Source organism: Anopheles stephensi, chromosome 3 (genome assembly GCF_013141755.1).
Source record: "Anopheles stephensi strain Indian chromosome 3, UCI_ANSTEP_V1.0, whole genome shotgun sequence".
NCBI lineage: Eukaryota > Metazoa > Arthropoda > Insecta > Diptera > Culicidae > Anopheles > Anopheles stephensi.
The window spans coordinates 4,222,048-4,245,296 of NC_050203.1; the positions used below are offsets into that span (position 1 = coordinate 4,222,048).

A 23,249-nucleotide genomic window follows, 5' to 3' on the forward strand; every position below is an offset into this window, starting at 1 on the left:
CGGCGTGTAGGGTCCTGTTATCAGCTCTCAACCGGATCCCATCTGACCGATCGTGCGTCGGAACCTTACATCTTGCCAGTGGGACAAATAAGTCCAGAGTCTATCTAAATTGAAAAACCGTTTGTCTGGACTTAGCTCTGGGTGGAAAGAAAACATGCAGCAACCGATACCTACACCTGGAGCTATAGACACGCACATGGCGCTTGGTTGGTGTGCGCGTGTGAGCAACTTATTTATTGCGTCGGAAACCTTTTCCACTCCGTGCCGAGTGTTGCGCCTTTTGCGTAGCGCATCATTCTTATTATACCAATTTATTCGCCTTCTTAACGTGTACGCCCTCCCGCTTAGCCGTGCATCTTGTCCGTGCCCGGACCGGAACCGGTGACGACGACGGAGAGATGGCGTCCAACTGGAGGGCGAGTTCATGTATTTATGAGTACGATTGTGAGTGTTGAGGTTATGCATCGTTCCATTCCCTGTCTGCGTCTGCCGTGTTCTTCCCGCCGGCCCGGGTCGCATTCTGATGTTGGCCTCGGATGTGCGCTTCCATGTCGTCCGTTTTTCGTCTGTCTGCGCACGGCCGATGCACCGGTGCGCCCTTCTGAGAAATGCGTTCCGCACACAAGTTGCAGGCTGCGCGTGGCCTGCAGGCGCATCGGATGCCATCAAAACGCAGATAAACCCACACTTGTATAGAATCGCACACACACACTCGGCACGCTAAAAAGGGCCGTCAGCATTAGGGGCGATGCTTCGATTTTAAACCGTGCCGATGGACCGGCTAACCCTTCGGACCATCCTTCGCATCCTGCCACCAGAACAGGAACGGAACGAACAAGCACAAGCATAAACGGCAAAAAGTACGCTTGCCGTGGCCAATGCAACAACAGGTTGGTGCGCTTACGATGAAGATGCGAACGGATTTTTATTACTGCAATCAGTCCGTGCCAGAACCGACCGCCCGACCGATGGACGGGGATGGTGAAAATGGATGAATGGCAGCAACAAAACGGATGGTGAAAATATTTTAACATGTTTTATTACAACTCGCCTGAGTGACGGGAGTTTACATTTATTTGTGGACTTGTCATGCAAACCACACACACACAAACACACAAACACCATGTACCAGTGGACTCAAGGCTTAAAGGGATATTTGTATTATAATTATCTGTTTATTTGTATATTGCAAACGGACAAAAAATCTTTCAATTTTAATTATAATTTCCAGCTAAATCAAGCATGAATTTTAATAGAAAAGAAGTTATATTCGAATTTAAAAAAAATAAATAAGAAATATAAAAACATTTAAAAATAAATTTAAAAATAGCAAGCATTTTTAGAGTAAAAATTTGAAACAGTTACTCAAGAAAAATTTACCGAGAAAAAAGCATTATTTTTAAATAAATAAGTGCATAAGAAACAAATTTTAAAAGCAGTTTAAGCTAACAAAACGGAAAGAAATGATTTATACTGCAATTACTTAAATAAAAATTGGCAAATACATATAAGACATAACATGCTGATATTTCATTACAAAAAAATGTAAAACATTATGTTCGTTTGAGATAATGCATTAAGATAAATGTAAAAAAACTCCCGTTTAAATGGAATTAAAAATAAAACATTTGAAAAGTGAAAATGACAGGAGATTTATCGAAACAAAACAGCAATTCCCCGCATTAAGTTCCTTCAAAAAGTGGAAGGATTTCGATCTTATCAGAGCCCACCCACCTCAGACATCTTGGAGAGAAAGATTGAACAGCTTTTCCTCGACACTTGATCGAAAACTTACACAGGCGCAAACCAAACCCTTTGGTGAAAAAGTAAGCTGGAGTTCCAGAGCGCCAACTCGGAAGGCACAGTCCGCCGTCCCGCAGCCAACGGGCTGGGAATGGGGTGATGGGAAGCACCCTTACTTTCCTGCTTTGTTTTCGCTCGAACGATTGAGCCCCGTTTCAGTTCCAATCGGAATCTCGTCCATCCACCGAAGACGCCGACGACGACGACGACGGTCAGGGCAGGACCGTAGTGATGCGGTTGTTCAAAGTGCCCATTTTCCATCCAACTTCCCTGGTCCGGCAAATCGACTCTTCATTTCCCAGCGGCTACGTTCCGACCACCCGTTCCCGCTAAATCCACTGGAAGCCCTCGTCCACCCCATCCCCCCATCAAGACAGCGTAAACGCGTATGCTAAAGATGAGCCCGCGGTCCAAATGGCGCAACCGTGCCGATATGATGGCGTTTGGTCGTCTCTCTTGTCTGCTGTTTTTTTTTTTGTTCTTCTTTCTTGTATTTTGTTTTGGTTGTTTTTTTTTACGTGCCATTTCTTCCACCTTCCCTACACTCGTTCGCTACACTCAGTTCCATTTTCCATTCCTTTGCCCAAACTCTGCTGTTCCCTCATTCGTGGTGGTTTTGTTTTCCGCTGTTACTGTTTTGTTTTTGTATCTTTCCATTTCCATTTCGTCGCTTCGCATTGTTTCTTGCGCGGGGTTTTTGTTCCTTTTTTCTTTCTTTCATTTATTACTTGCCTGCTTGCTTGTTTTGTGTGTACGTGTGTGTGTATGTTTTTCTCTCCTTTTTCTAGTCTTGTTATGTTACCTTCTCAGCAACTCATCAACCGGACCATTTTGATTCGTTTACTTTTCGGTTTAGGTCGCTTCGACTGACCGCTTCTGCACTTCGTTTGCTGTAATTGTGTTGTTGTTGTGTTACTTTTATTTTACCTTCTGTATGTGTGTGTTTTTTTTTTCGCACTCTCCAGTTTAACTTGTGTCTTTACCCGTGCGGTTTTCTTTAACTGTGTGCTCATTTGGGTTTCTTTTCTTCCCTTTTTTCTCCAGGCCCCCGCTGCACATGGGATACATATTTTATGCTTCACATTTTATTTGCCTTCGACTGGTTGTACCGACTCGGTGTAACCTGGCCGGTTCACATGGTTCGACATGGTTGGCATCTGCCCTGGGGCTTTCTACTGATCTGAGCTTCTTCCCTTAAGGGAGGGAGAGAGAGAGAGCGCGATAAAGATCGGGGTGATAGCGAGATACTGGTTGGAAGTTTGGAAGTCCGCTTAGAACAAACGTACGCACCCTTTTAGCAGGTGAATCGACAGGTCCTACCCGCCGAGGTAAGAAGCTAAGCGGACCAAAACCGAAGCAACCGACAACCATTCTTGGGTCTGGCTGTGTGTCTCATGGGGTCATGCCTTGAGCAGACAAACAAAATGAGACGAATATATTAAAAGTATATAAATTTCAATTATGATTCCCAGCACCATTGAAGAACAACGGAGTGAAAGACTAGCGTCACGTCACACGGGGGCTCTTAGCATTTGCGCTTCTGTGACGTCTCTTTTTCTGTGCCATTTTCATTTCAATCACATCAATTCTTCTTACTTCGGGGAAGGTATATAATTTTCAAAATTATTTATCTTAAAGTTAGACCACCAAAGATTGGTGCACATTAATAAATGTCTTCCGTGGTACCCATCATGCCCCTAGAACTAAGCTGGCCAAGCATCAGTGAAGAGCATAAATGTTTTATCAAAAGTAAGCTCAAAATACTTAAATTTAAAAACCGCAACTAAGTACACTTGTCCACGTCAAGCAGCGAACCAATGTATCCCTTCGCGTAATGGGCAATCCAATGGCTAGCATTCACCACCAGCCTTCCGAAACAAAAGTATCGCACATCGACCAAGTCTCACACTGGCCGAAGCGAGCGCATCCAAACTTTCCTCGGCTCGGCCAGAAGTAAACTCCCGCCGAAACAAAAATCAGCACCCGTCAGCGGAGCAACGGAGCAAGAAATCGAATAAATTTATTGCGCTACGCCACGATCTTTCACCAGCCATTTATCATTTCGCCAGCCCTGTTGGGAGAAGAAAAAAAAAAGCACGCGTCCGCACTGTGCCGCACACTCTCCGTTTGACCTTAAGCGACAAAACCGCGACCACCCTTAAATGCGATCGGCAGCAACTTCGCCGCGATGCGATGTGAGGGATTGCCAACTGCCCCGAAAAATGTGCGCCTTTGGCCGGCGATCAAATCCGCCCGGCACCGCCGTCCCCTACCATCCACCCCAAATCGGTGGGTGGCGGGGCTGACAGAACGAGACAGAAGGGTGAGGGGAAAAGCGCATCCACGCGGTGGAAATCCACGAGACAAGATAAACTCTTGCAAGCGCCGTAGCGAAACCCGTGGCCCAATCTTGATGGTGGTGTTATTTATCTTTCCGATTCCGATCTTGCCTGTAGGGGTGGGGAGGGGGAGGTGGGGGGGGCTTGGAGGGTACATCATTTGTCTTTCTAACGCCACCGGAAAAAGGCCCCCGGTAGAAAGGCGTGATTAGGAAGTGGCCTGTAAACTTTCGGCACGATTTCTATCGCCTTCTTGTGTATCTTGCGTGAGAGCCGGCCGTTTGTGAGTGTTTTCGATTGATGTAATATGAATCGGCGCTTCTATGTGTGCGTGTGTGTGTGAGAATGCGATTGTCTTTGTATATTATTTTAGTTATTGGTAAAGTTGGGTTGCAAGCAGGTATTATCGCGAGAGCCCAAGAGGACCAGCCAAATATATGTGCAGTCTGAGGATACTTGTGCACACAAAACACGTGTGACGAGTCGTCTCTGGAATGCACCCACGGTTCCACTCCGGATCCGGCCAGTTTTACTCCAGTTCCGATTCCAAGGTAAAGGAATCACCGGTTCCATCCGGAACCTTTTGTAATCGTCCGGGATCGTCCGAAACTGTTGAAATCATTAGAAACGGCCGAACCGTACAACACGTTGGAACCATCCGGAATCGTAGTTGGCCAGTGTAAGTGAGTCACCTTTGTGATACCCCTTTTTTTTAATACATCGATCAAGCAATAAAGTCCCGCATCGTCCCCAATGTCAACGTCGGGTGTCATTAAAATCATCAAACTATGGTAAACCAGTTTACTTACTTACTTATCAGGCGCTACAACCGCTTTGTGGTCTTGGCCTGCTGCAACAATCCTCGATACCGCTCACGGTTCAGCGCCGTCGTCTGCCAATCCGTTATCCTGGCGGTTCTGGCGGACGCATCAACGCCATCACTCCATCTCAATTTGGGCCTACCACGCCTCCTCTGTCCGTGCGGACGGCCTAAAAGGACCTTACGGGCTAGGTCGTCCGGTGTCATTCTCATGACGTGACCGGCGAGTCTAATGCGCTGTACGATAGTGAGATCATCGTACAGCTCGTAGAGCTCGTCGTTGTAGCGGCTCCTCCATTGTCCTTCCACACATACGGGGCCAGAAATCCTTCTGAGCATCTTCCTCTCGAACGCGGCTAAGAGGGCTTCGTCAGTTTTGGACAGAGTCCATGTCTCAGAAGCGTATGTGAATACTGGGACTATAAATGTTCTGTACAGTCCCAGCTTCGTCCGTCGCGATAGGTATTTAGAGTGGAGAAGTTTCCTCAGGCTGTAGTATGACCGGTTGGCAGCCAGCACCCGTGCGCGTAACTCAACATCAATGTTGTTGTCGGTGCTGACTTTTGACCCCAGATAGGTGAAGTTTTGGACGACTTCGAAGGTGCGGTCACCTATCTGTACATCACACCTGCGTAAATCAGTGTTTGTAAGCAGGGCCGCTGGTGGTGCCACCATCATTTTGGTTTTCGCCTCGTTAATCTCCAACCCGAGGTTCTGTGCCGCACGCTCGATCCTTTGATAAGCTTCTGCTACATAGGAGAGCCTCAAACCAATGATGTCTATGTCATCAGCGTATGCCTGGATCTGGATTGACTTATAGAAGATGGTCCACGAAGTTTCCACCTCTGAGTCACGGATGGCTCTCTCTAGCGCCAGATTGAAGAGGAGACAGGCAAGCCCATCTCCCTGGCGCAGGCCCTTGGTGGTAGCAAAGGGCCCTGAGAGTGTTCCATCCACCTTCGCCTGGCATGTGATGTTGGCCATTGTCATTCGTACAAGCCTGGTAAGCTTGGCCGGGATTCCAAAAGAGCTCATTTCGTCGTACATTTTTACCCTGGTTATGCTGTCATAGGCGGCTTTAAAAATGGTAAACGAGTTTGACACTCACTAATTACTTGGTGGCTACGACGCCAGCAGCTTCTGACGGTTCCGACGGTTCCGACGATTCCGGACGGTTCCTCCGATTGCGGCAGTTCCAACGGTTACGGACGGTTTGTTTGCACCTACTGTCTGGAACTGGTTCCAAAGTTATTTGGAATCGTTTGGACCCAGTTCCACTGGCTTGCCAAATTTGCCCATCCCTAGTCACGACATACGACCCTCTGGGACATGGACTCTGCACAAAGTGACGTTTGGGAAGGCCGATGTTTAGCAGGATCTTATTTCCAACCTACAGAAACCTTGTGCAGACCTTGTGCAGACTGGACACGAAGGGCGTTCTGTGGATCGTTTGTGTCGGTTGCTTTTGTCGGATGATCTACCCATCTTTTTCGAAGTTTGAAGATGACTGACAGAACATTCACATGTTACGTTGTGAGTTGCTGTACCAGGTTTGTAGGTAGTAAAGCATAACTACAGTTTAGGCCGAGCAGTAACGGTACCTGACCGCAGAGAGGTTTGTCTCGAGACAGTCCATACATAGTCCCAGATCCCTCAAATCCCTTTGGAGGCGACCTAGCAACTAGCATGTTCGCCATTCGCCAAACAAAACCTTGCAGTTGGTTCAGGTCTTAGCAATACAGATCGCCATGTCTCTCGGCAGTATCGTAGCACTTCCAAGAACCCCGACCGCTTCGTATTGTGACAGGTGGTTTGTGCAGCTGGTCCAATGCCTCCTTTTCTCGCCCTCGTCCGCAGAAGGTCGTCAGAAACGGCATGATGTGCGTCGACAGTGCGAAACAGATTTGGCGGCAGTGAGTTTGAGCTTTTGGAAAGAAAAAGTAAATGTTTTGATTTTTTCTAGCTGCGAAAGAGTCGTGTGCAGTAGGTTCGTTGCATTTATTCAAGCTATTTCTCTGGCACCATCAGTTTATATAGGCCTGCCGTTGGAAGGAGGAATGTGGTTGTTTTTTTTGCTAATGTTGTTTTGCATTTACTACGCTTAATCCGAGCCGTTGGGGCCTTGCACGCTGCAAATTTCCAGGTCGGCGGAAATCTCAGCCACCTGCGTGATGGACGTGTCCAGGTTGACCAGCTCGAAGCAGATAAGCAGACGGTTCTCGACGGCGACGGCCTCGTCGATGGCGAGCTGGAACAGCACGCCGACCTTAGCCTTGGTGGCCGTGAACAGCTCGGTGTAGAACGAGGACAGCTGCGAAAGAAAGCGAGCAATGAGTTCGGGCTAATCGAGCAGCAGCAGCAGCAGCAGTATAGCGCACTGTGCAGACATGCGTTACTTACCGATGAGATGCAAGCGTTCAGGTTGTCGGCGTTGGTGAGCTTGTCGCAAACGGTAACCTGCGACGCTACCTCATCGAAGTCGTACGCCAGCAGCTCGAAGATAAGCTCGAGAGTCACTCGCAGGTGCTCGAGACGAAGAATCTCCTTGTCAATGCACTGCCAGCCAGCATCGAAGGACAGGTCGAACAGATTCTCCACCAAATCTTTGTACTTGTGGTAGCAGTAGCGACCGTATTCATCATTGCCGACCAGGTTGTTGACAAGGCTGATGACCAGCGGATTATCGGTCACGCTGGCTGAAGCTTGCAGGGCGGTGATGCGTGATGCGAGCTGAGTGGTAATGGAGGCGAACGCTTGACTCAAAGCGGTCGTCTGCGCGGACAGTTCAGCGGTCGTGAACAAATTTTTCAGCACCAGCATGGCTGCCTGCAGGTCGCTAAACTTCGTAGCACTTACAATGCCCGTCAAGCCACTGACCGCTGCGAAAATTTCATCTGCTCTAGTAGCATCGGTGGCGAATTTGTTTGCCACTTCATCTTTGATTGCGGAGGTTTTGGCATCAATTGCAGAGGTGAAACTTTCCGCCACCGAGCTCACATCACCTGCCAGCTGATCCTTAAGGTTCATCAAGAACGAGTCGGCTTCGGCCAGGTTCTCCTTAACGGTTAGCAGAATGTACTTCACGAGCGGCAGGTACGACCGCAGAGTAGTAGCAGACCTCAGCAGGTCGTACATCTTCTTCAGAGTAAGGAACTGGCGAAGGCCCTCCTCGGTGACAGTGTCCGAACCTGCGGCGGTTACGGCGGCCAGGATAGCGTCCTTTACGCTTACGGTCTTCGTTCTCAGGTCCCCCAAACCGAGGTTGATGCGCGAGAACGCATCTTTAAGTTGATCCGAGATGCCGGTGAACGTAAGCGCGGACAGAGCGTCAGCAACGGCCAAACCCTGGACAGAAACGAAGGTTTGTGTAGCACCGATAGCGTCCACGAAGGGTCCGAACGCAGCGTCCACATCATTGTTTGACGCGCTCAGCAAGTTGGTGTAGGCAAGGGTGATGTCATTCACCTTACTCTCAAAACTGTTAATGATGGCTTCGACCTTTTCCTTTGTGGTTAAGAGGCTTGGCAATAGGGATGAAATGGTACCGATCGGAAGTAGTCCCTTGATTTCGCCCTTGATGGTGCCCACTTGATCACTCACTGCTGTAAGCTTACTGCTGCCAGCGATTTCGATGCTAAGACCAAACTCTGGTCTCGGCTCAGCAGAGAGTCCCTGTTGGCGAACGACAAATTAGCACATACCCACACACACACACACATACGCACACACATAGACACGCGCGCTCACACCAGTGACACGCTCGCACGTGTTTGTTGGTGATTGCGTGGCAAACGCCACGATACTTACCTGCAGTAAGCAGACGATACCGAACGCTAACACTAGTCGATTCATTTCGTAGACGTTCTCTGCTAAGCAAGAGGACAAGAAACTGATTGCATCCCGTCTGCCCACTGCATTTATATACCGTGGTTGTGTTTTGCTCCTTCGCGCCGACACTTCCACAGCACACGAGCCATCGGTACGGTTTTGGCACCAGCAGCAGCTGTTTAAACTAAGCCAATCCTCGGCCTGTACGTCGAAAATTTCCACCCATGGTATCGGGGCTTCGTTCGGCAGCACGTTTTCAGTAGAACGGCTAACACATGTTTTGTCTCCCTGTCTGCATCGCCTCACCGAAGAAGCGTCGAAATTGGGCGCTGTAGTCCTCAGCGGAGGTACGATGGTATCAGCCGCATTCCTGCAGTACCCGCAGTGCGCCTTACGCGCTTACCAGTGTCCATTCGGTTCTTTCGGTCCATTTCGACGCAAATCAATCGGGGCAAGCAAGGATGCGGTAGCATTTGTTCCAACATTTTGCGTTATTATAATGTACAACTAATCTCCCTTACGACTAGTTTCACGTAAACCCAGTTCTGCTCAACACTGCATCAAACCTCGTGCGCGCATAGTCTTCAACAGAGGGTCTCGTCGTAAAGGGCACAAATTAAGCCCTTTCCTTTCATATGTTAGCGATCGATGTAAGAATTATAATTAGATAAATTCCCTCCCGCCATACTACTACATTTTACTACAAACAAATCCCACACCCTATCGCATTATTCAATCTCATTTCATCGCTGGTACCGATATCAGGTCATCAGCCAATATTTCGCCACGTCCCTGATACGCTGATACGACACAGAACAGACACAGCAAACAGATGAAGCCTTTTGCGAGCGCAAAAAAGAAGCACCCGAAAGCCATGCCCGCTGTACAAATATGTCTAGCTGTTCTAGACAGCTCCAGTGACAGCACACAAGCATTTAGCGCGAATTTCATACACACACACACACGCGCGCGCCCATACAAGCTCCCACATCCTCGCCGCTACTGTGAGTGAGATTTGGAGCTTTCTGTTGCAGGAGACATGGACAAGATTTTTGGGTTACGTCTACTGGTGATCATTATTGCATTTATTATCATTGCTATGGTAGTGGCTATTCGTTCGGACCCTTCAGTGCGCACTGCTCGATGTCGGTCTGCAGATCGGGAATGTATCCATCCGCCAGCCAGCGCCTGGACAGATTGTTGCAGATTTTGACCCGCTGTTTGCTCGCGTTCAGCTCGCTCGTCGTCAGATCGAACACCAGATCGTACTTGTCGGCAAAGTTGTCTCCCAGCGGCGTATACGACTGCGAAATCTGTGCCGGAAAAGCAAAGGCAAAGTGGGTGGAAAAGTTGCGTTAGAAAAGCGACAAACATAACAGCGCTGGCGAAAGGGAACGGTCCTACCCGTGTGACGCACGCGGTCCGGTCGGACGGCTCCTGTATACCGTCGCATATAGTCAGCCAGTCGAAGATGTCCTCGAAGTCGAACACGTTCACCTCGAGCACGGTCTGTACGGAGGCGGCCAGTTTTGCCAACCGCGGCACCTCACGCTCGACGCACACGGTCAACTCGTCGAGCAGGTAGTTGGCAAGATCGCTCACCTGCGCCCTGTACTTGTTGAAGCAGAAGCGCGAGTACGGACCGCTGGCGATGAGCGTTTTGATCAGTGCAGCGATCAGCTTGCTTTCGCTGATGGAGATCACCTCCGGATCGGTGATCGTAACCATCGTCCTGATGGCGTTCAGGTAGCTCTGCAGTTCGGTCGCAACCGAGAGAACGCTGGTCTGCGTATCTGCCAGCGTGGTGGTGAATTTGTTCAGCATGGACACGATCGCTGCTCCCAGCTCTGGCACTTCATTTATTGGCAGGGCTAGAGTCGATTCCTTCATGCTAATATAGGTGGCTTCCAGTGATTCGATACCGGTCTTTACCGTACCGTAGAAGCTCTGCCCGGCGGCGTTGAGCGATTGCAGCAGCATCGTTACCAGGCCATCGAGCGACGCTAGCATGGAGGCGTACGCTTGCAGGTAGCTGTCAGCCACGACCGCATCTTCGATGGAGGTGTTGAGCGTGTACCGTACCACCGGCAGAAAGGCACGCAGGTTCCGTACGGTCTGCAGCACACTGTACACCTTTTTCGCCGTGATGTGCTTGTTGAGGATTTCCATCGGGATGGAGACGGGTGATCCGGCCTCCGCTACCGCAGCCAGGATGGATGACTTGAGCGTTCCGAGCTGCGTCTTCAGCGTCTGCAGCGCGGTCTCTATCCGCCCGAAACTATCCGCCAGCCGATCGGGCACGTTGCTACCGATGATGGCGGACAGGCTAGATGCCGTCGCCGGTAGCCGCTCTGTGATGTGGGTCAGCGCGTCCTGGATGCTCGAGAGAGCGGCATCAAACAGTGCGGCCGGATCGCCCGAGCTGCTCTCGGTGAGAGTTGTAAGAGCGGTCACGATGCGGTCACCATCCTGCGAGACGGAGGTGCCGGTTTGCTGTAGAATCTGCACGATGCGCGGCAAACCGAACACGGCTGACACCGGATCATCGGCCGAGATTGTGGCAGACACCAGTTGTCCTGCCGCCAGCGTGTCTAGGTAGGTGGAAGCGTCGTTCACACCGGACAGTATCTGCGCGGTACCGATGACGCTGTCCGCTATTCCATAGTCGGGACTGGCGACGACCAACGAACCCTGCAGGTAGGTAAGAGAATGACGTTCGAACCGCGTCTTATTACACGACATAAGGCATGGGACCGTACCTGCAATAGTAGTAGGAGAAGTGCGATACGATCCATGCCGTAGCGTAGTACCGTAGCAGTGTGTTCTCTGAAGCTTCGATGCTTCTACAAGCTGCGCTTCGTATACAACTGAAGTTTGGCTGATCTGGTTGAGTTCTGGCAGCACGCGTCTGCGGCAAGCCTTCGTGTGCTCGTCTCATCTCATCTCATCTGAACAAATAACGCAAAATTGTTTCTCGGTAATGTTTTGCAATACAATGCGCGCGCTACCTCCCTGCAGTACATTGTTTATACGAAAATAATCTTATTAATGAGATGGACTACATTTCGATCGGGCAAGCGTATGATTTGTATTATCCTTTATTGTTTAACTAATAATGTAAGGCTCTATTTAGCAAACGGGCACTCAGGAGCCATCGAAACAAAGATGTTCTGCCTACATTCCAACTTCTCCGAATAGCTGCTCTTCATCGGATATCACCTTCAATCAAGTTTCAGATGCGACTGTCTGCCTGTCATATTACTAGGCGCCCTGAGTGAAGAACTCTGTTAAGGTCTTCCACCAAAATGCAACAGCAACAATCCAGCGCAAAAACCTTATTTTGTGTTCATCTTTACTCTACAGCTCTGAAGAATTGCCATCGTCTGCCTCTTTTTCCTTGCACTATTTGAACAGATTTATTTATTTTCTAAAGTCGCCTCCAAGCAATATCGTTACGATAGTACAACGCCCCATTATAATTAGTTGCATACAATCTAAACCGCGAAACATGCCATTTAAAGTGGCCAATTTTTGGTACGAACCGCACCATTTCCTTTTAACATGCGAAACTAACAACATCGCCGTTGCGCGGTGTGTTACCGAGTTCCGATGAAATCTAGTCCTCCCAGCTTCAGAACGATCAGCCGCCCCCATCACTATCACGGCATGTGTGTGTGTGTGTGTGTGCGTTCGTTGTTGACACAGCTTGTTTGACATGTGTTCGGGGAAGAGCGACGCCGTCTCCATTCTTAGAATTAGGCTCTGGCAGCAAAGGTGCTTGGCATTGAATGTAGTACGAGACGTTGGAGCTCGCGAACGATCGATCCCTTGGCCATATTTGAAACTAGCTCATCTCAAGCTAGTCACCCCGAGCGTCGATAAGGATGAGATATTCGATAGTAGCGTTGTGCTTGCTGGCACTGTTGCAGGTAAAACTTCCCATCCCGAGGATTGTTTCCGCACCGCTAACCAGCGTTTTCCCTGTCGCCACCACAGCACACCGCGGCAGAGCCGCGTCCCGAGTTTGCGCTTGCCGCTCCCGTCCCTGGAACGAACCGAGTCGGAGTGGCGGCCACGGAAGCCAAAACAATCATCTCCGAGGTGAAAACGTACCCCACATCCTATGCCATACGTTCCGAGCTAACGCTGCTGCCCAGCCTGCTAACGATCGTGACGAATGTGGCCACAGAGTTTCAAACCCTGGGAACAGCGGTCGTCACCAGCATCACTAACCTGGCGAGCGATACCAGTGGCAATGTGAATACCATGTTCGGTGCGGCAGTTGACGCGGTGGCCAACACTATAACGTTCGCGGACGTAACTCTACCCACGCTGACGAGCCCGCTCCTGCAGCTGACCGGCAACGCGCTGGTGGACAAGTTCAAGGACAGCTTGACGCACATCAGCAAAGCACTGCAGGCACTGAAGGTGGCGCTGAACGATCTGAAAGCGGGCGCCACAAACGCTGTTGCCGAGGCGGGCAGTAACGCGATTACGTCCACCATCGTGAGCGAAAATCTGCCACGTTCCATGGTAACGCAACTGGTTACCGCGCTTCAACTGCTGCGAGCGACCGTACCGGTGCTCAAGTACACCATCGACAGTACGGTGGACGGTATCAAGATCGGCGACCAGTACATGCTCGATCTGTCCGCCAAGGTTGACAGTACGATTGGTGAAAAGTCCAGCATCGCCGCCGATCTCGATGGTATCATCGGATCCATCAATAAGGCAATCACCGACACCATGACGGCGGTCAGCACCGATCTCGGCAATCTGCAGACGGGCTACGCTACCCTGACGAACCTCGCCACTGCTGCCAGCGCGGGCAAGCTGTCGACCGCGTTGGGGCTGTTTGCCGGCAACCTGGCCGAGCTCGCCGCCAAAAGTCCGACCATTCTAGCGACGCTCAACACGCTGAAGGATTCGCTGATCGATGTGTACGATGTCGCCTCGCCGCTGTACTTCATCTACGACAGCTATCTGGTGAACGAGCTGATAACCGTACTGATCGGCAACGGTAACTACGCGCAGTACTGCTTCTACAAGTACAATGACTTTCTGTTCGCCCTGCTCGAAACGGTCGCGATCGAGGCCCGCGAGTGCGTCGACAAGGAGGTCGAGCGGTTGGAGTTCTTCCGCAGAACGGTCGAGCTGATGTTGAACCTGCTGTTTTTCGACTTTGAGGACATCTCGGGTGATTTGACCGTGTGCAATGGCATTACTGATGCGACCAACTTGGAAGAGTGTGTGGCCTCGGTGAGTATGGGATTGTGCGTGAAGCGAAGCTTTCAAACGTTCCGCGGTTGTTAACATCTCTCTGTCATCTCTTCTCCCGTACCAGCTGTCCGATATCTATACCAGGCTCGAGGAATCGTTTGGAGATATGTTTGCGTACGGGTACGATCTCGTTAGCCGTGAGGTGAAAGCCTCAAGCAATAGATTGAAGATTTGCATGCGTATGTCGCAGTCCTCGCTCGGGGACACGGAAATTCCTCTGCTGATGAAGAACATTGCTGAGTGTAGCGAGTTGGGACCGGCGGCTGAAAACGATTAGGCGACGCAGGTTCACGAAATAAATCGATCTTTATAGTGGTATTTCAATGTTTTATTTGCACAGCTGGTTGGCAGTTGATGACGCACTATCCCTAGCCCTTCTGGCCCAATATTTCATTCATGAGCATTAATTCTATGAAGCATTATTTCCTTGACCGATGCAAGCCCCTTTTTCCTGTGGCTACTATAGCTGCGTTTCGGTTTAATAGTCCTGCGATCGTCACCCCTTCAGAACTCACCATTAACGCAACCTTGCGCCGCAAAGCCTCCCAGCAGACAGACAAACGATGGAACAGGGGCAAAGCACACAGTCGGGCCAAAATCTGCACTGCAATTCTCGGACTAGCGACGGTCTGCAGGTCTGGTTTTGTGACTCTTTGCACAGCTGGAGCGCGAAAAACACGGAACGTACAGACGTACGCAACACACTGCGCAGCCCGTTTCCAGCTGGATCAGCAGCTCAGTTACCACGTAGCAGTATTCTCAAGCCGTTTGGCGGTGAGATTTGGATCCATTTGCTACATACTGGTGGTTCTCGTTGAAGTTGCTGCTGCCCATATACCGCTCTAGACGAACGATCGTGATCTCGGAAAGATGCGCTTGCTAGCGTTTGCTCTGTGCGTGCAGAGCCTGCTGCAGGTAGGCGACACGATCGCGGGCGATTGTTGGTGGCGTACTGTAGGCTCACTACTATCCCTCTCTTCCGCTAGATTCTGCCGTTGGCTCTCGCCAAACCAGACTTTGGCATCAGCCTTGCGATCACGAACAGTGGCAAAGTGTCGCTCGCCGCCCTAGGAGCGAAAACCGTGCTGGAAGCCATCGACGACAACACACCCTACACCGTGGAGGCGAACTATAAAGGCACGCAGGAGCTGGCAAATGTGATGGTTAATGTGGCGTCGGTCACGGTGAACCTGGGCACCGAGCTTGTGCCGCTCGTGACCGCACTCGTGTCCGATGTGTCCGGCGATGTGGACGCTGCGTTCGGGCCGGTGCTTACGAAGATAGCGGAAGCGAAAAGTACAATCGGTGTGCAGCTCCCGTTGGCGATAGCGGAGATCAAAGCCATCCTTAAGACGCACTACAGCAGCGAAGGTCTCGACTACATACCCCACCAGCTGACCGATGGTTTCAACCGGATCGTGCTAGGACTGGACGATCTTAGCGCAAAGCTGGGCGCCCTCAAGAAGGCTATCGAAGATGCCATTAGCGCGGCCTTTGGCATCGAGTCACTGACCGATCAGTTCGTGAAGCAGCACGTCAAGCCAGCGTTCTTGTATAACGTCGTGTTTGCCATCAACCAGCTGAAGGCGTACCTGCCGGTTGTGAAGTACACGATCGACAGTACGCTGGAGAACATTAATCTGGCCGACAAGTACGTGCTGCTGGTGGTCCAGGCCTTGCAGCAATCGGCCGCCACCACTACGCAATCCATCAGTTCGGTCAAAACCGTTACGGATGCGATAGCGGACGAGGTTAAAACGGGCCTCAACGGATACTCCACCGACTTCGAAGGATACAAGACCGAAATCAGCGAACTCACGGAGCTGGCCGGCTCGACGAACATTGGCAAATTGAACGATGCGCTGGGCAGCTTCACCGCGGCATTTGGGAAGCTCGCCACCATTCGCTACCCTGCGATGGACAAGCACCTGGCGGACCTTATCGACGCGATATCTAAAGCCCTCGGCCAAAGCACAACCCCCGGCCAGATATCGTCCGATCTGCTGGACAGCCTGATCCTCACCGTGATTGAGAACGGCAAATACGCACAGTTCTGCTTCAACAAGTACTACGGGCTGGTGTTCGGATTCCTAACCTCACTCGGGGACAATGCGGCGCTGTGCTTTGATCGGGAAATTCCACGCCTAAAGGCCCTGCAGGCATCGTTGCCCGCGCTGAGGGAGCTGCTGATCTCGGATTTTGAAGATCTCCTTGCAGAGCTAACCATTTGCGATTCCTTGACAGTGCCCGGCGCGCTGAATGAGTGTGTCCTGGCGGTAAGTTTCGACTATTTAACCGATGCTAGGGAGTGTTCCTGCGTACTAACAATAGTCCCCATTTGCTTACTTATAGCTATCTAACTTCTACGCCAACATTGCGGCTGAGTTCGAGCTCAAGATCCAAGCCCTGTTCGAGGTGATCGAAACGGAAACGGTAGCCAGCACGAATCGGTTCCTGATCTGCATCGAGCTGGTGAAGATGAGCCTGGTCGAGATGACCGAAGCTAACCTGACAAACGATATCCGAAGCTGTGCCAAGGACGGTCCGACGGCGGATGACGGAGCTAATTAAATAAAGGCAGTACATTAAAGACACATGTCAAACTGGAAATAAAGTTTTATGCTACCGCACGGTTACCGATGCTACGCTAAAAACGGTGAGAAAAGCCCAAGCTAGTTTGAAGAGCAGCTTTTACTTTATTCATAATCTATTTCCAACAATTGCGACTTCCTTCTCGACCTGTTCTTGAAAAAAAAATGGACCGTTCGCCTTTCGGCCCATCTGTTGTGTTCGGGTTCGATCACTCAGCTCGGTAACGATCTGCCCCTACAGCTCTCTTTTTCAACTCGATACAGCAGATTTCTTTTTCCGTAATGATGCACATTGCACATGAAAATGTTTGAAGCGGTTTAAAAATAAAAATCTTTTTTTGTAAGCGACTTATTTCGATGAATTTTTGCTTATGATAGCTGTTTTGGAGGTTCCATGTGATTCATTTTAATTTAAATGAACTTTAGTAGTCCACTGCTCAAAAATAGCAACAATTTAATAGAATGGAGAACATTGCAACAGCTCATCTTTCTCCGTAACCACAAAATCAAATTCGTAAGAGGTCAGTCCTCGCACCAGTGCCCGTCTTCAGTGCATAACGTTCTCAAAACAAGTGAAAAAGCGAAAGAAAGCGCGTGTCTGCTACCGTCGGCAAGCCAGTAAACAGATTTGCGCCCCGGCTTAAAAATAAACAAATCTGTAGCCGCTAGCTAAGAGCAACAGAGAGAGAGCGATACAGAGAGAGAGAGAGAGAGAGAGAGAGAGAGTAAAACAGGACAGGTACAGTGAGATATCGAAGAGTACTAGGAGGAGGCGAAACCGTGGCTGTTACTCGGCACGTTTTGTTAGTGGTGCCGTGACCAGGATATCGTGGCAATGCCAGATCGTTTTGCGTCCTTGTAAATTTAATCTCAAAAACATCTGATTTCTTTATACTTCGTAAGCATAAAACTACATCAACTTCCAACTTTTGGAGCCGTGACCAGGATGACCAAAAGACTGGCCATAAATAAAGTTTTCATCCAATACAACCTTCCAAAAACACAGGAATCCTTCAAAAACACTGATCAATGTTCACGGCTTCTGACGGTTGTTTTAAATTTAATTGGCAAATCGTCATATTTAATCAACAGTTGGTTTCATCTCTATTATTCACAATCTCTCGTGAAAAAAAAACCCATCCCTCGAATGCCCACAAGCGCCACCAGCCCTCTTATTGGCGATCCGAGTCCGACGGTGCAACCGTGCGGTTCCCCCGAAACGGCGTCAAGATACACCCGAACGATGCTGGTTGCCACCTCGATCGGTACACTCGCTGGGCAGAGCAAGAAACAGTTTATATGATTTACAGATTATTAATAGACAATCATTTGAAGCCGTCGTCGCAAGCGATCGCGTACCATCCCACCCGAAACCGGGCCCCGATCCTCCCCGTGCACGCCCTGCCGTCTTCCCCGGCTGCTGTTGCCCGCTTTGGAAAAAGTGGTAGCGCACAGCGAGTCTTTACGAAACATCGAAACCCCATCCGGCGTGTCGGTGCGTCCTTCGGTTCGCCTCCGGAAAATCAGCTCAAGTAGTACGGCACTCGGGAGGGGCCCGCTATAAATACGCCTCCACCCGAGAAGCCGCCACGGTTGGGCATCCGAACACCGAGCACCGGCACGGTCCGCACCGAGGTTGGATTCCTCCTGGGAGGATGCCAGGCGGCCACCGGGTGTGCGACTATTATTAACGTTATTATGTTGAGAAATGTTTAAATTTAAAATATTATTTCCACCCCGAAACGTACGTAATCAGATCAGCCATTGCCATTTCGAGCTCGATGGATGGTCGCGTTGCGGCTACCAGCCAATGATCGGTCCCCTCGCTGGAAGATGGCAGACGCATCGAACGGATGGATGGGATCGGTTCGAGCGGTTGCACCATTTAGCACACATCGGCAAAGTGGAAGTGATCGAAACACAACTCCCCAACCACCGCGGGCCCAGTGGATGGGAGATGAGAACGTGAAAGATGAGTTAATTAAACGGTGAATTATTTTGCGCTCGCGGCTTCGACGCAGGACAACGCTAGCCAAGTGGTGTGCGCACACTGCTTGTGAACTGCCCCACACACAGGCATAGATATTTCTCAGGGCGGGGAAATGTGTAACGAGGCCAAAAATTGCCAGACCAGTACGGGGGCAATAAATCACAACCGGGAGTGGTTCCCGGTACGGCACCACCGATTAGAGGGATGATTTAACAAACGGGGTGCTTTTATTTGTGATAAAGTCACGCATCACATTTTATTGTGAGTTTTCGTCTGAGAAGAATTTTTTGTTAAGTACGAAATTCATAAAAAAACACTACTCAGATAAAAACAGTTTAGTCTCCGGTGCCGTGACCAGGATATGACACCAGCTGGATAGTTGATCCACTCAACTCGATCGCAAGTAACGCGAGATGCAATGAAACATCAGCGGCATACAATTTGCCACCGAATGTAGGAAACGCCAAACAAACCTGCCGACAATCGAAACCATACCTCCCATCTACTCGTGGCGCCACGTGCAATTGTCCAACTGACAGGTGAGCAAGCAAGCTGACTGACAAGTGGCCGTGCCGGCACCCAAGCCCAGGAACGCAAATGCCACCACCGTAACCTAATAAACGCCTTCACACTCCAGACGGGATTTTCCGCAAACCGTTCCAGCTTACGCCGTAACTGTCAACCGGCGAGAAGCTGGCCTAGAGGAAGGTGATTCTGGTGAAGCGGTCGGGCATGATTTTAACTCGACTTGACGTGACATTGATTAACGCGTCGGAAGCCGCAACGAATTGGTTGAGATTGAACGCTTGGTAGCTGGTACGCGCTCGTTTGCTGGTCAACAAGATCTTTGGATCGTGGTTCGAAACTCTGTGTGTGTGTGTGATATTACCGGAAGCAACTGAATGCAAACAACATTATTCGAATATCGAGTTACCGTTTTAATACTGTACCTTTGTTGAGTGGTTTAGCCTACATTTAGGCGTGAATTAGTCGAGCATTGCAGCAAAATAAATTTGTTTCAATTTTGCCTAAGAAAATCTCAAAATAATTTTATTATGTGACAGCTTTACACACAACCTGAATCATAAACAATAGAAATCCTAACTTAGGTTGAGACAAAATTATAAAAACACCAATTTTACTGACCTGATCTCGTCAATGTTTTTTTATCGCAAGTAAACGAACAACGACGAAAACAAAACGTTCTCTCATGCATCACACAATTCTACTGCTGCCAACCCAACCCTCCACAAAACCATTCACCCCCCCCCCCCACCCTCCCCCTCCCCCAGCCCACCCACAGCTCCTTAACAAATGTGTGATCCATCGGTCACGTGTCGCCAGCGATGATGGCCATTTAACTTACAACCACGCCCGCACCACACATCGACAACGGTATGATTCCGGTGTAAACACGATGATTTTTAACAACCGTCCCGAAAGATGGGCTGCACGCGAAACAGGGTCGGTCATGATGAACCGGCTCATTAGTGTCACTCAGTCACATTCGCAGAAGCGGAGCTGTTTATAGAGAGAGAGAGAACGAAAGAGACTCACAGTAAAACAAAGCCACAGCTCGCTCGGCTCCGATGTGCATCGGTGATAAATGGGCAAAAAACGGCATACAAACCGAGTGCCGAGAAACAAACCAACAACAAGTGAGCGCCTCGTTTTTTTTTTTGCTGAGTTTATTGTTCGGGTTCGATTGCTACAATTAGTTTTAATTTGACAACATCACCGGTTAATCGGTGGTACGTGTGGGCCGTGTGCATGTGTTGCCGTTCCCGAGCTGCCTCAGCACGGGCAGGAAATTTCCATCCTCATTTGCCACCCCGTTAGCAATCACGTTGCACTTATGCATTTATGGGCTCGTTACGTTGTGTGTGAGTGATAATTTTTGCTTTACTTTCCCCGCCACGGTGTCTGTCCTTTTTTGTTTTGACAGAATGGAGGTTTAGCATACTTTCACTGCAGATCGAGAAAACAACAACCAGGCGGCTCCATCTCAAGGTTAACCGGCTCAAGGTCACCGGATGGAGGCGCATGGTTATTGCCATGCTCTAAGGTCAAATGGTGTTAGCCGAAGGTGAGACACACCGTGCACGTGAGTTTCGTCTCGTTTTATCGAGCGAGGTGAGGAGTGAGGTGAATGAGCTTCATCTTTTATGAAAAGTCACGTCACGGCGATGCCGGGGCGTCATAAACGATAGTCGATGAGCGCTAGGAACGATTTCGCGTATTGTTAAGTAGTCTGTTTGTACTTGATTTGTAGTCCGGTTTGTATGATTTTGGAATAGTTTCTTCCTTTGTTAAATACTCTCCTCTTAAACCTTTTTCAACTCTCAAATCAATCGCGTTGCATACCTTTAGGCGCGAGCAACTCCATAAAATCATCCAAATTTAGACATCAATTGTGAAATCTTACTACTTACACCATTAACGAACCCATCCGCTATCTTCAGCCGATCGATCGTACTATTGATCGTTTCAATGATCGATGGAACGCAAACCTTCACCGTGCTAACTGCCCGTGCAACATCAAACACTGTCTTTAAGCTTACATACTTCCTCAACACTGTTCCTGACAGATTGACCGTGCCTGCCTCTTTGATCGCCGCTGTCAGTGCTGTTTGAAGCGATGCTGTGCTTTCACTCAGCTGATTCAACCCTCTACGAACACATCCGAATCCATCTTTAAGGCGATCGGGTACGTAGTGTTGGATTAAGAGCTCTAAAGCTTTTAGCTCTCCCGGAAGCGTGTTACTGATGTAGTCTTGTGTGGCAGTGATTCCGTCGAGAACAGTTTCGAAGCCATAGCTCACATCACCCGATGAATCGCGAGCTAGCACGAGTAGCGGTACGACGACAGTTCGATCGATGCTTGCGGTGAATTTGGCGAAGGTGGCCAGCTGGTCAAGCGTTGCCTGAAGTTTCGTGTAGTTTGATGTAAGCGATGTGTTTAAACGGTTTGTGGCGGTTTGCAGGAGAGTGCTTGTTTGTTTCGATGCATCGATCACTTGCGAACTGCCTGCAACTGCTCCCGGAATACCGAACTCTGGCACTGGACTGGAGAGAGCACACTAAAATAAGCGCAGCAAGTGAATAAGGCTTATATACTAATTTCATTTTTGAGATAAACTCACCTCTAAAATTAAAACCACTAAAAAAGTACACACTCGAAGCATTTTGCTACACTCCTCCTATGGTTCATTTCTTCACGAAATACTCAACCTGTATGGAAGACTTTTCTTGCAGAGCGAACCACTAACGAAAGCTGTTTCTTTCTGGTAACAACTGTTTAAACATTTGTTCCCAATACACGCCTCCGAGTTCGTTAGAGGAGAATAATCGGTTTAATAAACGTATAACAACGAAGGGAATCCCTGAGGAAATAAAATTAGATATGATTCCTTGGAAAAAAAGGTAATTGAAAGCCTTCTTCAACAACCTTTCAAGAAGTCTCTAAACAATCGACCACTTCCGATTTAAGATCATTCTGCCGTTGGACATCTGTTTGTATATCCAAAGTGGGAAGTCCTTCGCAAAGACTTTATTACCTAGCAACTGCTTCCCAAACAAGAACAAATCGTTAAAAGAAGCAGTAATAAAAACATATCGCTGCGTGTTGGCCTTCCTCGTCACTGTTGCTGACCCCAAGCTGCCAAGCCATTCCCTAGCCGGACCGAGGGACGAGAGTGGTTTTGTTGACAATCGATTACTTCGGAAGCTGCCAAACCCGCGGTGCGGCTGGTCAAGGTCAAGATGATGCTCGCTGCCTCGGGCTATCGGAACGCGATACATCAAGACGGTTTACGATCGGGGTACGATCGTGCCGAGATGCAGTCGGATCCCTCTCACACACTCACACAGCCATACACTTCAATGACCACAAAGCCCACGTAACCCAATCTCGCCGATTTCCGTCGCACGGTGAAGTTTGTCCCGAACGAAGATTGATTACCGTAGGTTTAGTTACACACATTGTCACCCTGTCGTACATGCATGGCAATGTGCTTGTTTGCATTTCTGGTGGTGGTCCATGACCATTCGGGTTTCGAAGTAAGCAAATACGGGGGATATGTTTTTTTTTTGTTTTATTTGGACAGTGAGATTGCCCAAGAAAGCAAAAACAACTGCCCGAACTGATGATCGAAATCAAGGTGTATCAATTGCTAAATGTTGAATTATTGAGAATAAGTACTGTCAATAGAGAGATCGCTATGCTAACATGCTTGTGGCAATTACTAGAGTACTAAGCCTCAATTACCTAGCAGGCACAGAGAGAGAACTTAGACAATCGATTCTTTCATGCCACCAGGCCGATTTCTCTCACAACACAACGACACCTCCAACCTGATTGCTTTCATTTTTGTCCCGTAAGAAAACCTGATTTCGAAAGCATCCGAACCCCTCAAAGTGTAAGTTAAACTCTGAAATCAGACGTGGCTCAGGACGACCCGAGGCTATTCATCGAACCCTCACCGTCGCTCTGTCTGCTAACGACTGAAACCTTGTACACAGCTTTTTAAAGAGTTCTCGGAACGTCTGCAACACTGTCGGAAATAAAAAAGGACAAATAAAAGCCCGACATACCTGCA

At 49.3% G+C, this 23,249-nt stretch overlaps 5 protein-coding genes across 5 annotated transcripts; 2 read left to right on the forward strand and 3 right to left on the reverse strand.

Annotated features, from left to right (window-relative positions):
- Positions 1-6,909: 6,909 nt before the first annotated feature.
- Positions 6,910-8,896, reverse strand: LOC118510189. The gene is made up of 3 exons (XM_036051712.1): positions 8,770-8,896; positions 7,363-8,634; positions 6,910-7,273 (listed from the first exon to the last, which is right to left on the reverse strand). Exons 1-3 carry the CDS (start codon positions 8,812-8,814, stop codon positions 7,064-7,066), a joined length of 1,527 nt encoding a protein of 508 aa, XP_035907605.1. The 5' UTR covers positions 8,815-8,896; the 3' UTR covers positions 6,910-7,063.
- Positions 8,897-9,847: 951 nt separating this feature from the next.
- Positions 9,848-11,669, reverse strand: LOC118510190. The gene is made up of 3 exons (XM_036051713.1): positions 11,550-11,669; positions 10,195-11,481; positions 9,848-10,103 (listed from the first exon to the last, which is right to left on the reverse strand). Exons 1-3 carry the CDS (start codon positions 11,583-11,585, stop codon positions 9,900-9,902), a joined length of 1,527 nt encoding a protein of 508 aa, XP_035907606.1. The 5' UTR covers positions 11,586-11,669; the 3' UTR covers positions 9,848-9,899.
- Positions 11,670-12,030: 361 nt separating this feature from the next.
- Positions 12,031-14,388, forward strand: LOC118510191. The gene is made up of 3 exons (XM_036051714.1): positions 12,031-12,719; positions 12,787-14,049; positions 14,135-14,388. The coding sequence occupies exons 1-3, from the start codon at positions 12,675-12,677 to the stop codon at positions 14,345-14,347; spliced, it is 1,521 nt and encodes a 506-aa protein (XP_035907607.1). The 5' UTR covers positions 12,031-12,674; the 3' UTR covers positions 14,348-14,388.
- Positions 14,389-14,826: 438 nt separating this feature from the next.
- Positions 14,827-16,737, forward strand: LOC118510192. Its single transcript, XM_036051715.1, has 3 exons — positions 14,827-14,985; positions 15,057-16,346; positions 16,423-16,737. Exons 1-3 carry the CDS (start codon positions 14,941-14,943, stop codon positions 16,639-16,641), a joined length of 1,554 nt encoding a protein of 517 aa, XP_035907608.1. The 5' UTR covers positions 14,827-14,940; the 3' UTR covers positions 16,642-16,737.
- Positions 16,738-20,018: 3,281 nt separating this feature from the next.
- LOC118510194 lies at positions 20,019-22,021 on the reverse strand. The gene is made up of 3 exons (XM_036051717.1): positions 21,795-22,021; positions 21,084-21,731; positions 20,019-20,172 (listed from the first exon to the last, which is right to left on the reverse strand). Exons 1-3 carry the CDS (start codon positions 21,834-21,836, stop codon positions 20,149-20,151), a joined length of 714 nt encoding a protein of 237 aa, XP_035907610.1. The 5' UTR covers positions 21,837-22,021; the 3' UTR covers positions 20,019-20,148.
- Positions 22,022-23,249: the final 1,228 nt, after the last annotated feature.